The sequence below is a fragment of the Balaenoptera ricei genome, chromosome 18 (assembly GCF_028023285.1).
Source record: "Balaenoptera ricei isolate mBalRic1 chromosome 18, mBalRic1.hap2, whole genome shotgun sequence".
In the NCBI taxonomy this organism is placed as follows: domain Eukaryota; kingdom Metazoa; phylum Chordata; class Mammalia; order Artiodactyla; family Balaenopteridae; genus Balaenoptera; species Balaenoptera ricei.
This window is the reverse complement of record NC_082656.1, coordinates 22217872-22234328: the sequence shown is the minus strand read 5'-3', so window position 1 is coordinate 22234328 and position 16457 is coordinate 22217872. Positions and strand designations below refer to the sequence as shown.

Sequence of the window (16457 nt, the reverse complement as noted above, 5' to 3'; positions counted from 1 at the left end):
TGCCTTTATGGAACAAAGCACAATTATATGCTGTAACCCCAAGATGATTTATAAATTCTCACAAAGAAAAAGCTATATCTTGAAAAAGTCACTCTAAAAAAATGGGAACTTTGGTTTACAGTTTCCAAACCTCAAAACCAGGTATTTAACAATGGGCATTCATGATTTCTGATGTGCTAGGCCAGCTTACTTTCTTACTTGAATGTCTACCTTTTTAACAACAGAAGCCATCTAGCTTACCTCAATGCATAGTTAGACTGATGTCCCAGTGTTCTATGACAATAGCTATATTTGTTATAATGAATGACTAACAAACTGGATCCTTTCTGTTTTGTGGACACTGAGGCACTTTAGTCAGTGATGCTCAAGGACACATTACTGACCAGCTCCTTTCCTTCTAGCCCAGACAATACTTGTTAAAACCACGTGCCAGGAAAACCATAGAACATGCTGTATTTAAACAAGAGCAGAGCACCACCAAGGAAATCTAGTGACAACAGGTCATACTCAAAACTCATAAGTTGAGAGACTCCAAATGACAGGCTTTCCTTTTGAAACAATGTCAATTCCCAATTTAAAGCATCTGCACAGGGACTTCCCTGATGGCACAGTGGTTAAGAGTCCACCTGCCAATGCAGGGGACATGGGTTCAATCCCTGGTCCGGGAGGATCCCACATGCCATGGAGCAGCTGGGCCCATGCGCCACAACTACTGAGCCTGCGCTCTGGAGCCCACGTGCCACAACTACTGAGCCTGTGTGCTACAACTACTGAGCCTGCGCTCTGGAGCCCACGTGCCACAACTACTGAGCCTGTGTGCTACAACTACTGAGCCTGCGCTCTGGAGCTCACGTGCCACAACTACTGAAGCCCGTGCACCTGGAGCCTGTGCTCCGCAACAAGAAAAGCCACCACAGTGAGAAGCCTGTGCACCACAAAGAAGAGTAGCCTCTGCTCACCACAACTAGAGAAAGCTCATGCGCAGCAGCGGGGACCTAATGCAGCCAAAAATAAATTAATTAATTAATTTAATTTAACTTAAAAATTCTCCATCTTTAAAAATAAATAAATAAAGCATCTGCACAATTAATGAGGGTTCACATACTACCAACTACCATCAAAAAAAGGGGGGCTCAGGCAGTGATTTTCTAAACATGACATGAGGTTTATAGAGATTCTCAAGAACTACTATCTTGTCTAAATGTGAATGCTGCTGTCTAGATAAGGTTCTAAGCCCAAAAAAGGCAAAAAAATAGAAGAAATTGGGATCTTCATTTTTAAAGTGAGCTTAGTGCTGAAAAGTGTCAACTGCCACATTGGAGCATGAATAGGGCCACGCTGTCACAATGCTGCCCTGCCACCGACAACTTGAATAACAAGCACAACTAGATCTTAATGAAGGTTGGTCGGCTCTGGCCCATGTGAAGGAAGCTGCCTCCAAACAAGGTAAAACGGATAAACTGGAAAGTCGAGAAGCTGAGAATATCTAGGGCATGTGAAAAAATGGTACATACGGTTTTCTGTAGCTATACCTGGAGTGGAAAGTTGAAAAACCAACACTCTGAAACATTGATTTGGAAAATGTGAAAGTCCAGAAGAAATCCCAGGTAAAGAATAACATAAATTTAAATGGAATCTTTCCTACAAAATTAAGCTACCATAATTTGATTGTGGGTATTTTGATTTCCTCAAAGAACAATATTATAAATTTACAGCTTACTTTTAGGATTTTTATATTCAAGACTTAGATTTTCATCTCTGACCTTCAGAATAGGTAAGAGTTTCAACATTAAGCCAAAACAAAATTACTTGCTACTCTCATTCAACTGCTCCTAGATCTGACTGAATGCTTTCTACCATGAGGATGAAAGGCATTTAACTATTGTTTCTCAGGTCTAAGGTGTCTCTTGAAGATCTAGATACAAAAAGAGGCAAGATATACTCATCTTTTTGTTAGTGTTTCACCAGATTGACACACTGAAACACTTCTTTAAAAATGAGAAAACAGAATTACCCAACCAAAGCTAACAATGCAAAAACAGAGTATTCAGGTATTACAGAATCCTTCAAATGTTCATTTAGAAAATTGCATAAAGGGAAGAATTATGTAATTTTCAAATTAGTAACACTGTTTATAACAGTAGTCTTCACATTTGTGTTTCAAGTATTTTAACGACATGGAAGTTTATATTTAGGTACAGATTGCATTTCATCATCAAGGTCACAAACTGTAAGTTTGAAGAAGTATGTGGGCTCTATCCAACAATTTCTGAAGGAAAAAAAATCAGTGCCCAAGAGTAAATTCAGCCCTGGCCCAAAATGTCTTCTGTCTTTGCCTTGCTAGCAGCAAGGATAAGAAGATGCCTTTTTAAAACTCTCTCCCACATCTCAACTATCCTAGACTCCTACAATATTTTTTTGGCCAAATGCAGACTTCACGTGTAGAGGTAGTATAGTATACGAGGAGTTAGACACCTAAGTTCTCATTCTGGCTCTGCCATTAACTAGTAGCATGACTAAGGTAAATTGCTCACTCTAAGTTCCTTGGTTCGAAAATGGAAGTAGCATCTGTACATACGTAAACGTTGTCATGAGGAAAAGAGCTAATATATACAAAGCATTTAGAGCACAGTAAGTATTGGGTTGGCCAAAAAGTTCATTTGGGTTTTTCTGTAAGATGTTACGGAAAAACCCAAACAAACTTTTTGGCCAACCCAATACCTTACTCAATAAGTGTTAGTTGGTGTTAAAATAATTTATTATTATTATTCCTAGTAAACTGTATCTTGTCACTCTTAGCCCAACATTCCCTTATGCCAAGATCTTTTCCATGCTGATTTAGTCAGTGAAGTAGTTATCCCCCTGTTTCTTCCCATCCATAAATTCAGTAATCTGCCACGGGGCTTCCCTGGTGGCGCGGTGGTTAAGAATCGCCTGCCAGTGCGGGGGACATGGGTTCGATCCCTCATCTGGGAAGATTCCACATGCCGCGGAGCAACTAAGCCCGTGCACCACAACTACTGAGCCTGCGCTCTAGAGCCTGCAAGCCACAACTACTGAAGCCCGCACGCCTAGAGCCCGTGCTCTGCAACAAAGAGAAGCCACCGTAATGAGAAGCCCGCACACTGCAACGAAGAGTACCCCCACTCGCTGCAACTAGAGAAAGCCTGCGTGCAGCAACGAAGACTCAACACAGCCAAAAATAAATAAATAAATTTATAACATAATCTGTGATTGTCGTAGAAGCTGCTTTCCCCCAAGCTGAGCAGAGCCTGCTAGCAAACCTGCAATGTAACATCAATAACACCCCTTTGCAAAAGAAGAATCACTAGCAACTGGATAAAGCCTCACATCGTTATTGGAAGGAAAGGTGGTAAAATATTTACATAAACATTTTTATTTTTCAGAAGAGAAATGAAGCCTTAGCGGTATCTTTCTGTGACAGCAATATTTTGGTCCTTTAATTTCTCAACTTATAAGCAAGAGTAAACTTATCTCTTAAATTCTAGAAGGAATTTAAGAAAAAACAATAAACACACATAAATATATTCTATGCTCTGAGGAAGAACAGTATTATTTAAATATATGGAATTAATATTATTTACCCAAAGAGACCATGTTCATGCTGAGCAGCATAAATACTGGCTTTCATTGGAATTCCTGCTTTCTAGGTGGGAAAATTCACATAATGGTGCAAATCTGAATCCACTATACATTCAAAATAATCTTAAGAAAATTTCCAAGATTATATGATACTAAGGAAATTATCCAATAAATATAATCTTTTCCCCACATTCTGCCTGCCTCATGCATTCATTCCCAAGATTCAGAAAAAATTTCTTTAAACAAGGTTTTTGACAAAACACTCCTATTAAGAACAAAAGCATCATTCTACCTTTTTACATTTTTGCCATTAAACTCTCCCCAAACAAGGATGTGAAGAATCAGTTTCTGCATCATTGGCTATACTCTTAAAAACACGGTGTTTTCTTATTTAGCTTACCGGAATCGGTGTTTACCAAAACACCCAAAGGGTCTGAATTTGCCTCGGGTGTACTTTCAGGCTTTGAATCACACAAGGGATTGCCTGACCCAATGGCTGCTCTCTGTCCAGCACGACCATTTTTCCATTTGTGACGTTTGCCAGGACTTCTGATTTTTGCCATCTGTGAATGTCTGGCCATCCCCTTCATCTTGCTGGAGTAAGAAAAATGCAATTCTTAATATAAAAGGCACTGACCTTTCAAGAAAAATTTGAAAAAGATTACTGAATGCAAAAGAAACTTAGCCGTCAAATAAATCACCTGTCACCTAGTACATTAAAGAGACCAGAAAAAAATAAATTCAATGGCTTCCAAAGTAGAACTTTAAAAGGATAACATATGACAATATACCATACTTTATCAATTCTAAATTGCACATTTCCTCCCATAATGTAATCCCTCTGAAACTGGGCTATGTTGTACAATCAACAGCAAGTGAATTTAATTGGCAGCATTCTTTCATTCCTATTATACATTAAGATAAAATGTTCCTTAGACTTTACAAAGTGCATTAACTCTTATCTTGTTAATTGTAAGTAGTCTTAAAGTTTCTGATGCTTTTACAAATATGCTACCTCGTTTCTTGTTTAAACTTCATGGTAACTCCTTGAAATAGATTAGACAGGTATTATTCTCTTCACATTACAGGAGGATAAACTTAAAGATCATAGCCCAAGCACAATTTCACAGCTAGCTCAGATCAAGCGCCCTCTCAAACCACAGCAATTACTACTCTTAGGAGGAAAACAAATACTTATGTGAGCACATGCTTATGTAAACTATGCATAGGAAAACAAAGACCATTTTAAAAAAAAGGTTCATTACATATACTCTCAATGGACAATAAAACAAAGTAAGAAAATAATACCAAGGCACATAATAATCAAATTGCTCAAAGCTAGTGAAAAAGAGAAAATCTTAAAAGCAGTCAGAGATAAAAGGTATTTTATATAGAGGAACAAAATGATGACAGCAGATTTCTCTTGGAAACAATGCAAATAAGAAAACAATGGGGCAACATCTTTAAAGTACTATAAAATTTTTAGAAAACTGTTAAGCTAGAATTATGTATCTAGCAAAAATCTTTCCAATAGGAAGGTAAAATAAAGATCTTTTCAGACACACAAAGCTGAAGGAAGTCATCTCCAGCAGACCCTCACTATAAGAAATGTTATAGGAAGTCTTTTAGGCAAAAGGAAAATGGTATCAGATGGAAAGATGGATCTACGCTAAAGAACGAAGAGTGCCACGAATAGTAACTATATAGGCATCCCAACCATCAGCTAACCAACCCCCAGCTGTGACTAAGCCTTGTCAAGATCACCAGATAACCCCCAGCTGACCCCAGATATCTGAGCAGTTAAGACTATCATATGGAGAAAAAAAAAAAAAAGACACCTATTAAGGGTAAAAAGGCAAGCCACAAATTGTAAGACTATATATATCTGCGCTACCTATACTCTATGCAAAAAAGGATTTGTATCTAAGTAAATAACTCCTACTAATGAAGAAAAGCAACCCAATTAAAAAGTGGTCAATAGCATTTGTGTTTGTTTTTGTTTAATTTGTGGACAAAGACTTCTAGACAGGGGCAAAAATAAATCCTCTTTTGCAACCCAGAACTCATTGTTCAGTATGAGTTTTGATACAGGTAAGAAGGAACATGATACCTAAAAGAGAATCAAGTGATGGGGGTGTATTGATAAACATAAAGATTGCTTCCAGGACTATAGAGCTGATAATTTCCCTCATATCTTAAGCTTTTAAATTATCAGCTGTATTGATTTAGTACTCTAATTTTAATGTTGACATGAAACAAAGATGGCTTCTTTTTTTAGGCTTTTATCTTGAACACAGTGTCTGGATTTTAAAAAGGTACTGGCAGATCCCAATGATCTGTACTGTTCTAGGGTGTGACAGCTTAGGAGTGAATATGATTTGAACCTAACACATTTTTAGAGGATGTCAAATTCAGAACCAAGCAGATCCATCTCCTGACCCTAAACACGGTCCTAAAGTAAATCGCTTGAGGAAACTGGATCCCAAAGATTACAGGTGTGGAATTTTGAAGTGTGTCCATATTCCACTGGAGATCAAAGAAGCCCAACTAAAAGAATTGTGGGCTAACATGACAACTTCTTTTTGAAGGGCTATTTTATCTTGAAGATTATGAGTTTGGAGGAACTAAGGTGATTAGCAGTGGAACGAATCAGAATACATGAAATTCCTTAAAAATTTATTGACTTAAATAATTTTGTCTATGTTACACATAATTTTTAAAAAACCCTTTAAAAAAAAAAAGTGGTCAAAGACTTGAGCTGGCACTTCACAAGAGAATATCGACATGACGGATAAGCATATAAAAAGATGTCCAACATCGTTAGTCATGAGGGAAATGGTATAACATGAGGAAAAGGTATAACAATACTATACATTGACCAGGACACACAGCAATTAGATGCAGAGTCAGTAGGAGTATAAATTAGTACAAGTGTTTTAGAAAACTGTTTGACTATATCTAACTAAATATCTAGTATGACCTAGTGTGTGTGTGTGTGTGTGTGTGTGTGGCCAATGTAAACAAGAAACAAGTACTTATGTCCACAAAAGACACTTAAAAGAATGTTCATAGCAGCTTTATTCATAATAGCCCAAATTGGAAACAACCCAAATGACCAATAATAGAATGAATATATATTCTCACACTTAAGTTCTATATAGCAATAAGAATGGATTTACAGCTATACACAACAATATGGATGAATCTCACAAGATAATTTTGAGCCACAGAAACTATACACTAAAGAAGACACATCAGTACTATATGTTTCCACTTACACAAGGTTCTAAGAACAGGTAAAATACATTTATGATGATAGAAATCAGAAAAGAGGTTACCTTTGTGGGGAGCCATGGAAGTAAGGAGGGCCTAAGAGAGAAAGCTTTGTGAGGTAAAGATGTTCTATATATTATTAATGTGTGGAAGTTACATGAGTATGTAGGTATGTGAATGTATATAAATTCATTCGGTTGTACACTTCAGTACAAAACAAAATGGAAAAAATTCTATGAATGTGAGGCATTGGGGAAAATGGGATGTCTCATATACTGCTGGTGGGAGAGTAAACTACAATAGCTTCTATGATAGGAATTTGGCAGTTAGCTATGAATATTATAAATACACATGTCTTTTGACTCAGCAAAACCACTTCTAGGAATCCATGCTCAGAAATATCTGCACATGTGTAAAATGTATGTACAGGGCAATAATGGCAACTTTTTATTATTAAAAGATTGGTGAAAACTTAAATGTCTGTCAATAGAGAATTGTTTTTTTTTTTTAAGAAAAGACCCTGTGGGATATTCTTATGCATCTTACATACCCTCAGAGAATGAGGAGTCTTGGTTATATGTCAATATAGGACAATCTCCAAGTATATTATTTGGCTAAAAAAAGCAAGATGTACAATAGTATCAAAAAAGGAAAAAAAAGACTATTATCTATGTGCTGTATAAAGATGAAATATCTCTAGAAAGATAAAATGGGTTGTCTCTGGGAAGGAGAACTGTTTAGCTAGGAGACAAAGACAGAAAAGACTTGTTACTGTAAATCGTTTTGAAAACCACATAAATATAGGGTACTACTTATTTTAAAATATAATTTTAAATTTTTTAAGTAAAAAAGTTACAAAAGCAAAGATTTCAGAATTGAAAGTATAGAGGTTTTAGGATTTGGGTGTATGCTCTTTTTTATTATTTATAAGTACATACATTCATTTAAAATAAGCATTGAGTGTACAAGCAATTTTAAGGAACTTACCCATACTGTGTCGTTGTCAACACTGCTCCTCGCTTTTCCTTTTCAATTTTTAACTTTTTCTTCCTTTCGATATTAGCCAGAGTTGGGTAATTTCTAGAGAACAATAAAAGTCCATTATAAAAGGGCTTTTAGAGTAAATTTTAATTATGCAATCAAGCAATTGCTGCATTTAACAATTTTTGTTTAATGACTAATACAGTAAATTGATAAAAACTTTTAATTCCTTCTAGAATTTTTTTAAGGGTGAAAAAGTAGACTCTAACAATGCTACTCAAAGTGTATACCAGCTGCCAGTCCAAACTCTGCTACCAGTCTGTTACCAAGTAAGGAGCTTACAATAGAATTTAAATCAAATACATCATATAATGTGCTGAAACTGATATACAGTTCATTTATTTGGCACATACCCGTAAATACTATAAGAAAAAATGTATTTTCTTATGCATCTACTTATGCAAATACATACTAGGAGGTATATCCAAAGTTACCAAAATGAGGAAGAGACAGTTCTTAAAAAAAAAGCTACAGTCTACCAGGAAGGTTAAGAAAAGCATGGTTATTTCTAAAGACTAGTTAAAACAAAAGACAAAATATAATAAGCACCCTAAGGAGTATAAGGGAGGGTGGGAAGGAAAGATCATATCTAGATGGAGAAATCCACAAAGAAAGGAACATGAAAGACACTGGTCTTAAATGGTGTTAACAGACAAAAATCTGATGGAAAAGCGTCAGCATGTGCTTTTTTTTTTTTTGGCCGCCACATGGCCTGTGGGATCAACCAGGGATCGAACCCATGCCCCATGCAGTGGAAGCACAGAGTCTTAACCACTGGACTGCCAGGGACCTTTTTTTTTTTTTTTGGTCAGAGTGTTCTAAGCAAACAATGCAGACAAACCAAAGCCTCAGAAAGTGTGAGAGAAAGGCAAGTGGTTCATTCTTAAAGAAATAGTTACAGGCAATCAGACCAGAAAGGGAGGCTGGGGCCAAAATGTGCCTCGAATGCCAGACGAGAAAGCTTATTTTTAATTCAGTGGTGTTGGGGAGCCACTGAAAGTTATGAACAGGGAAAGATATGAACAAGGCAGTGAAAAAAATTAAATCTGACAGCAGTGTGCAAGAGGAATTGCTCTGACAAAGCTTTCTTTGTTCCTTAGCACAGTTGTGTGGTGATGGAGGCACCAAACTTTGGTGGTGAGAGGAACAGATCCGAGGAGCATAAAAGCACGAAAGGAGGGGAACACAGACAGCCCTCTACCACTCAGCCTGGCTGCTCATTAGAGTAAATTTCGAGAAACATCAACACATCACATTCTGCCATCATTTCGAGGACACTGTCTCTACCCCCTTCTTTTTTTAACATCTGCATCACGGACTGGGATAGCACAGACAATAGAAGCCCATGGGCTGGGCACATTGGAAGATAAGAATAGAAATGACATTGAGTAAGTGGTGAAGTAAGCAGAAAAAGAAGGCAATGAATTTCAGTGAGGACAGTGCAAAGCAATCTATCCAGCCAAGAAAAATAAACTCCACAAATAAAAGATGATTAATGTGCAAGTTATAAATAAACATAAGAGGAAAAGATCAAGGTCACAGGAGATAAAAATCTGACAGGCAGTCAGCACCACACGAGTACAGTTTTGGAAAGCAAACATAATCTAAGGTGATATGAAATGGACTCTGGCACAGGTACAAGTGTGAAATCATCCCCTCATGACACTCAAAGGTGATCAGAAACTCTCAGGGCACTGCCATCCAGTTTTGTACTTCTAAACTGAAAAGGAATGTTAAGGAAAAATAAAACTTGGAGGGGATTCAAAAGAGACTCAAAGCTGATTAACAGGATGAAAAAAGAAAACCTCTGAAGAAAGATGAAAGGAACTGGAACTATTTGCAGCCTTTAAAAGAGGAAGAGAAGTGACAAAAAATGGTCTTACAGAGAAGATGGCAGCCAGCTGTTCTCAATCTGAAGACAAACTACACAGAAGAAGAAATGATGAGGAAAAGGTGATGACTTTCACAGGCACCACAGTGTCTAGACATGTAACTCACAGCTAATCAACACTCTTCACACCTCTGAAATTCACTTATTCTTACTTATTCTTAAAAATGTTAAAGAAACACAAAATGTGTTTCTTTAACATTTTTCTTCTGAGTGTTACAGACCAACCCTTAACATGTTGGGCCATATGCTAAACATAAAGACTTGGTCCTACAGTGTTTCATGTATAAGCAATGAGCTATGTAAATGCTTCTCAATGATAAGGAATATAAACAGTTTGTTACAGCAAGTGGATTTTAGGTGAGATATAAGAAAGAATTCCTTAAATGAGACATCAAGAATGTTGTGGAAACTCCTTTGGTGGAAGTCTTTTAAAACAGCTCACTTTTTCTTTCTGGCTGACTAAAGTATCACTTTCCTAAAGGTAGGGGATCTTTATATCCCTTCCAAAGTTATAAGATTCTATTTTTCAGTGCTTAAATTAATAAAATTTTCTTGCAAAAGTTATACCATTCTTATTTACATAGAACCTAGAGACTAAAAACTAGGGAAAACAAGGGTACCAGAGAGCAAATTATCCCCCCAAATGGGAAACCAGAAACACAAGATCTAGTTATACATACAACAATAATCAGAAGCCCCTTCCAGCAACATACTAGTGAGATACAAGAATCAGGAAAAGTCTGGATCTTTGATAAAGGACACAGTTCAGGTTTCTAAAGTACACAAATCCAGAGAAAACTGTTGAAAAAAATCACAAATTGTCTTACATTGCACAATACATACCAATAAAATTTAGTCCAATACCTCCTGGTAGAGAATGGATGTTATAAAGCTATAAAGACTGTGACAAGTGGTATTTTCACAGTTGGTTTCTCTATTTTTATCTGCTAAAATCACTTTTCTCCCTACTTCCATCTTTTCCCAACACCCCAAAAGGAACTGGCCCTGAAACCGTATGCTCTTTATCTTGCTCTCTTCTCCCTCTTTCATTTCTTGCCCCCTCTTTGTCTTCCCCTTGCCTAAGCCTTAAGCCTCCAGTGACAATCCTTAAGCCCCAGAGTCAATAAATTGGCAACACAGAACCAACCATTATCTTAGCACATCTCATTCTGGTTACCTTTCTCTTTGCTTAGGCTCAAATCACCACCCACTCCTTGGCTTTTCCCTTAAGCCTCTTCTGTAGAAAAACACAATCCCTCTTTATTCTCCCTGAATCACAGCTACTTCAACACTACTGCATTTTTATTTAAAAGTCTTTCCAAGCTTCAAAAAGATGTAGCATTCTTTAAGAGCACAGCCCCTCTGCTGGAATTCTGAAAGAACTGGGGACACAGCTGTAAAGTGTTTCCTCAGAGCCATGGTAACTGCAGTATTAAAATAAATGACACAACTACTCCACCTAGTGGACTCCCAATCTGCCGTGAAATATGTTTCAATGCCTCTAAAATAAGAGCTTTGGGAAACGAACCTCTACCACTCATTTTTCCTAATGCCAAATCATACAGCATTTGTACCCGACAGGACAGGAATTAAGAAAGAATCACTACGGGTTTTTTTTGGCTAGGATTTCTTTTTTTGCAGGTTATTAGGGGAAAGGCTTAAAGTTCTTAATTAAACACAACTATGGATGTTTGTCAGAACTATGCATTAAAAAAGAATAAACATCACCTTCAAATAAATTGGGGGGGGGAGGGGTGGCACGACCCCTCTCACAAGAAGTCTTGCAAAGCGAACTGACTGCCCTGCCTTCCAAAGACGCCAGCTACCCCTTGACCAGACACTGTTACCCCCACACAGCGAAAATCACGCTTCAGTTGCCTGTGCTCTCATAGCCACCTATGGATATTCTTCCTACGTCTCCCATTAGAGTGAGGGTCTTAAAGGCAAGAGTCTACTCCTATCTCTTTTCAGTAACCTTGGCCATATATAAAACAATCTTTGCCTTTTCAAATACTGAATGTTTACCTCTAATTTCAAGCTAAACTCTTGTCAAGAAGTTATTCAAAGCTATAATGTACATCAACATAAATTCAAAGGTGGCTGAGATTTCTCAATTACATTACAAAACCAAACTAGTCTTCTACCAGGGACTTTATAGAAACACGTACTACCTAAGCTAGTTTGCATCTTCAAATGTTAATATTCCTTAAGTTTCTCTAGCCAGTGGAATTTTTTCCTTTAAAGCACTTGTTGCACAAAACCACAAGCTGGCAGAGTTCACCTTCAAATGGGGAAAGCTACTGTAGAAAGTAATACATTCAAATACAGATCAATTTGGTTTGTCTTGGTGATGATCTGTTCTATGTGGTGAGAATTTATTGTTCAAAACCACAGCAATTTAAGTACCATTAGTTATATTACTGAACTCCAACTACAGTTATTAATCAGATCAACACTGCCCAATTTCTTTAACAATGACAAAGGTATAGTTTAAAACATAAATTAAAAATATGAATCTCAGCAAGATTTCTCCCACCACTTACTTGTATATACCAAAATAGAATTACACCCATAATAAAAATATTTTCAAGCCCCATTTACATATATCAACATTTATAAGCATCCCTTCTACCTATGGCCCCATGGGATATAAACAGTCACACAAACCATGGTTCTTACATTTCTAAAGCTTGTAATTTATTTTTTTAAAAAAGACACATAAGCAAAAAAGTTCATCAATAGGACCATAATGAGGGGCAACTACACTAAGGAGGCAGAGGGGATACCACATTCAAAGAGGGACAAGATATCCCTCTAGGCGGATAAGGAAAAATACTCCCAAAATTTTAGTCTGGCAGGATTTCAGCTGGACTAAAGCAGTGAGCAGAACTTCAAGGATGGAGAAAGGAGGATTTTCTGGAAGCAGCATGATCAAAACTGAGTTAAAAGTTCAAAAAACTTGTTTGGGATATGAAAAAGAAAAAAACCAAGTCTGGCTGGAACAAAGAACTCCTATAAGCAAGTAATGTGGGATTAATCAGGAAAGATGTGTTAAGCCCACGTTACAGTACCCTGACTGTCAGTTCTAAGGTGCTGTTTTCACTGGCATTTTAGCTGGCTACAATAAAATCAGTTTAACAAATTTATTTTTAAATTTTATTCTACATAGTCACCTATGTAACTAAGAAATACATGCATACTAGCATCTCATTTTCATTTTGCATGAAAAAAAAAACACAAAGAGAATAGCCTAACCTCATTGGTCAAAGTCAATTCCTTAAGTGTGATCAACACTGCTGAGCGTTCCCCTGCAGAGCGTACTTCAACTGTGTGGTTTTCTTGAACAACACTTAGCAACTGAGCCAGAGCTGAGATTTTGCCAGGTGGGTGTAACGAAGGGCAATGGGATGAGGGAGCTGAGCTGCTGAGAGTGGTGGAAGTGACTTAAACTTGGCAGAGAAGCAAAGACGGAAGGGGAATGAGAGAAAAAGAAGGTAAAGGGCGTAAGAGGTGGGAGGCCTCAACTAGTCCGGGAGCAGGTACAGGTGACAGTGAGACAGTTGGATGGAATGAAAGTTATGACCAAAGAGGAGTAAGCCCAACTTCAAAATTTCTGGGGCAGAAAGTCCAGAAGATAAGATCCACAGGGTGGCCATGAAAGTAAGTGGCAGAAACTGCATGGAGGTAAAGGACACTGGAAATCGGAAGGTAAAAAGGTGCCAGATGAAACTCTTTATTGTAAGCTGTGAGTCTCAAAAAGTCAGCAGAATTCAAAGGATACACACTTCTGTTGGACCATCTATATATATGCCAAGGGCAGGGTGGCAAAGGCAACTGCAATCCATCTTGTTAAGAATCATGGGGGAGGGACTTCCCTGGTGGTCCAGGGGTTAAGAGTCCACCTTCCAATGCAGGGGATGTGGGTTCGATCCCTGGTCAGGGAACTAAGATCCCACATGCCGTGGGGCAACTAAGCCTGCACGCCGCAACTACTGAGCCTGCACACTTTAGAGCCCACACGCCACAACTAGAGAGCCCACGCGCTCCAACTACTGAGCCTGTGCGCTCTAAAGCCCATGCACCACAACTAGAGAAAAGCCCGCATGCAGCAACAAAGAGCCTGCGCTCCGCAACAGAAGATCCCATATGCCGCAACGAAGATCCCGCTGCCGCAACTAAGACCCAACACAGCCAAATAAATAAATAAATATTAAAAAAAAAAAATCATGGGGGAGGCTGTCAGAGCTGCAGAGAGCTGTGGAGACAGATGGCAGGAAACTCCAAGAAGAAGGGCCAAGGAGCAATCATCTGGAATCCACGTCAAGGGGGCCCTACAGGTCACAAAATCAGTCACTTTTTGTTCTTGTTTTATTTGACCTTTCCACAGCAATCTGCACTGATAATCACATCTTCCTTCTTGAAATCCTCCCCTCTACTGGCTTCCACGACAGGTCATATTCTGAGTTTTCTTCTACTTCTCTGGCTCTTGCTCAGCAGGCTTGTTGGTTTTAACTCCCTTTTAGGCTATCTTCCCTTTCCACTCTACCCTCTCTCTGTGGGGAGTATCTTCTGCATTCATGGTTTCATGATTTTAAAATATCTATCTCCAGCCAGTCTGGTCTGAGTCCCAGTGCTTACACAACATCTTCAAATAGTTCTCTCAGAATCTCCTCATACTCAACAATGTCCTAAGTCAACACCTCCAAACCTGATTCTCTTCCAGGGTTCCCTGAGTAACAGGCACCACCTTTCACAAAGGTGCTTTCACAGAGGAACTTGGACATCTCCTCAAAATCTCTTTCCTCCTCAACCTCACAACTGTCCAATTACCAAACAGTGCCCATTTTTATGTTCTATATCCACCGAGTTCTCTCTGTCCCCACAACTGCCATCTTTCAAAAGCTTCTATCATTTCTTACCTATATTCAAGTTCCTATACTCATGCCAATCTGTCTGTGCACTAGCCCCTGCCTTCCCTTATTTCTTCCTAACTAGGTCTAAGTTCAGCTCAACTGCCCTTTGTCAAGGAACACCCCACTCCTCCAGACTAGATGAGGTCCTTCCTCTTACATGCTGAGAAGGAGGGTAGAGTGGAGGATTGTGGGAGAGTAAAACAGCTAGAGACATAGTAGAACAGAATCACTGAAGCTGGCTACCATTAATTTAATAGTGGGTCCAGGGGCTTCCCTGGTGGCTCAGTGGTTGCGAGTCTGCCTGCCAATGCAGGGGACACGGGTTCGAGCCCTGGTCTGGGAAGATCCCACATGCCGCGGAGCAACTGGGCCCGTGAGCCACAATTACTGAGCCTGCGCGTCTGGAGCCTGTGCTCCGCAACAAGAGAGGCCGCGATAGTGAGAGGCCCGCGCACCACGATGAAGAGTGGCCCCCGCTTGCCGCAACTAGAGAAAGCCCTCGCACAGAAACGAAGACCCAACACAGCCATAAATAAATAAATAAATAAATAAATAAATAAAATTAAAAAAAAAAATAGTGGGTCCAATTTTCCCAGTTTATATAATGACTTAATTCAAACACTCGTTAGATATAAAAGAACCAAAGTTGGTTAATCAGGAACTCATTTCAGAACTTCCCTATTGCCTTAAGTGAACTCAAAACTTGAGAGATTAAACAGCTTACTTAGTTAACTTCTCAGTTGCTTTATAATCATTGCTGACTAGCAGCCATCATCATTCTCCTCAGAAGAATTAAACATATACAACAGCGGCTGGCACCACTGAGCTGCAACAACTTCCAACTGACCAAAGTCAGGGCAAAGTACCAGGAAAAAACCTTTGCAGGTAGGCAATTTCCAATCCATCTAGCAGGATTTAATCTTCAATACTGTCATCACCAGCTCTTTAAAAACTAATTATCAGGAAGTGGAGCTAACTCTTCTTGTTTGATTATTCCTCTGTGCAAAATAGTAAGAAAAAGATACACCCAACAGATAAAAAACAAATAAGCAAAACAAACAAAACAAAAACCCAGAGTGAAGTGGAATCATGAGAAGAAAAAAATTGTACCTGTAAAGAAGCCACCTAGAGGAGGCAAGGAGCTTTATATGAACTTCTTCGAATTTTTCACTAAGTCAAATCACGTCACGGTCCCAACTCCTTTGACTTCTAAGTTTGACCATGCAATTGGCTAAGGCTCTTTATCAATGCCAAGACTGGTTCTTCCCATACTGCACCATTTAACAGTAATTCAGTCCACAAATATTTATTCTCCACATACTAAATCCCAGGTACTATGCAAAGTGCAGCAGAATCAAAGACGTCTAAGACTAGGATCTCCTATAATATAATGCAACAAACGCTATTGTGTTTGTATTAATAAGCTATGTATTCACACAGGAAGTAGTGAATAATGCTTTAGGGGAGGTTGGTCCGTGGGCTGGCAGACAATTCACACACTTACGTCAGGGTATAAATCAGCTATGTCCCTAAGCAAAATATATTTAGTTCAGCTGACATTTTCTTCTTACCAAGACTTTCTCAATGAAGGAAGTAGGTATAGATTTATATTCTGGTACAAGTTCCTTATCTTGTTACAGACTAGCACTCTGGCAGCATTGAGATAGAGGAAATGAAGAAGAAGAGAATGACAAATCAGGTGACACTTAAGAGAGGTCTTGGGACTTCCCTGGTGG

At 38.5% G+C, this 16457-nt stretch overlaps 1 protein-coding gene and 1 non-coding gene across 2 annotated transcripts in view; one reads left to right on the top strand and one right to left on the bottom strand.

Annotated features, from left to right (window-relative positions):
- The window catches only part of NUFIP1 (nuclear FMR1 interacting protein 1), a 46988-nt gene that overhangs the window by 16987 nt on the left and 13544 nt on the right, over positions 1–16457 (bottom strand). Inside the window, exons 6-7 of the mRNA XM_059902761.1 lie at positions 7864–7956; positions 4004–4197 (exon numbers count right to left, since the gene is read on the bottom strand). Of these exons, the coding sequence (XP_059758744.1) occupies positions 4004–4197; positions 7864–7956 (287 nt within the window). The remainder of the gene's footprint in view (positions 1–4003; positions 4198–7863; positions 7957–16457) is intronic.
- On the top strand, positions 5583–5709 carry LOC132352803 (small nucleolar RNA SNORA40). Its single transcript, XR_009498884.1, has one exon. It is a non-coding gene; the product is annotated as a small nucleolar RNA SNORA40 (small nucleolar RNA).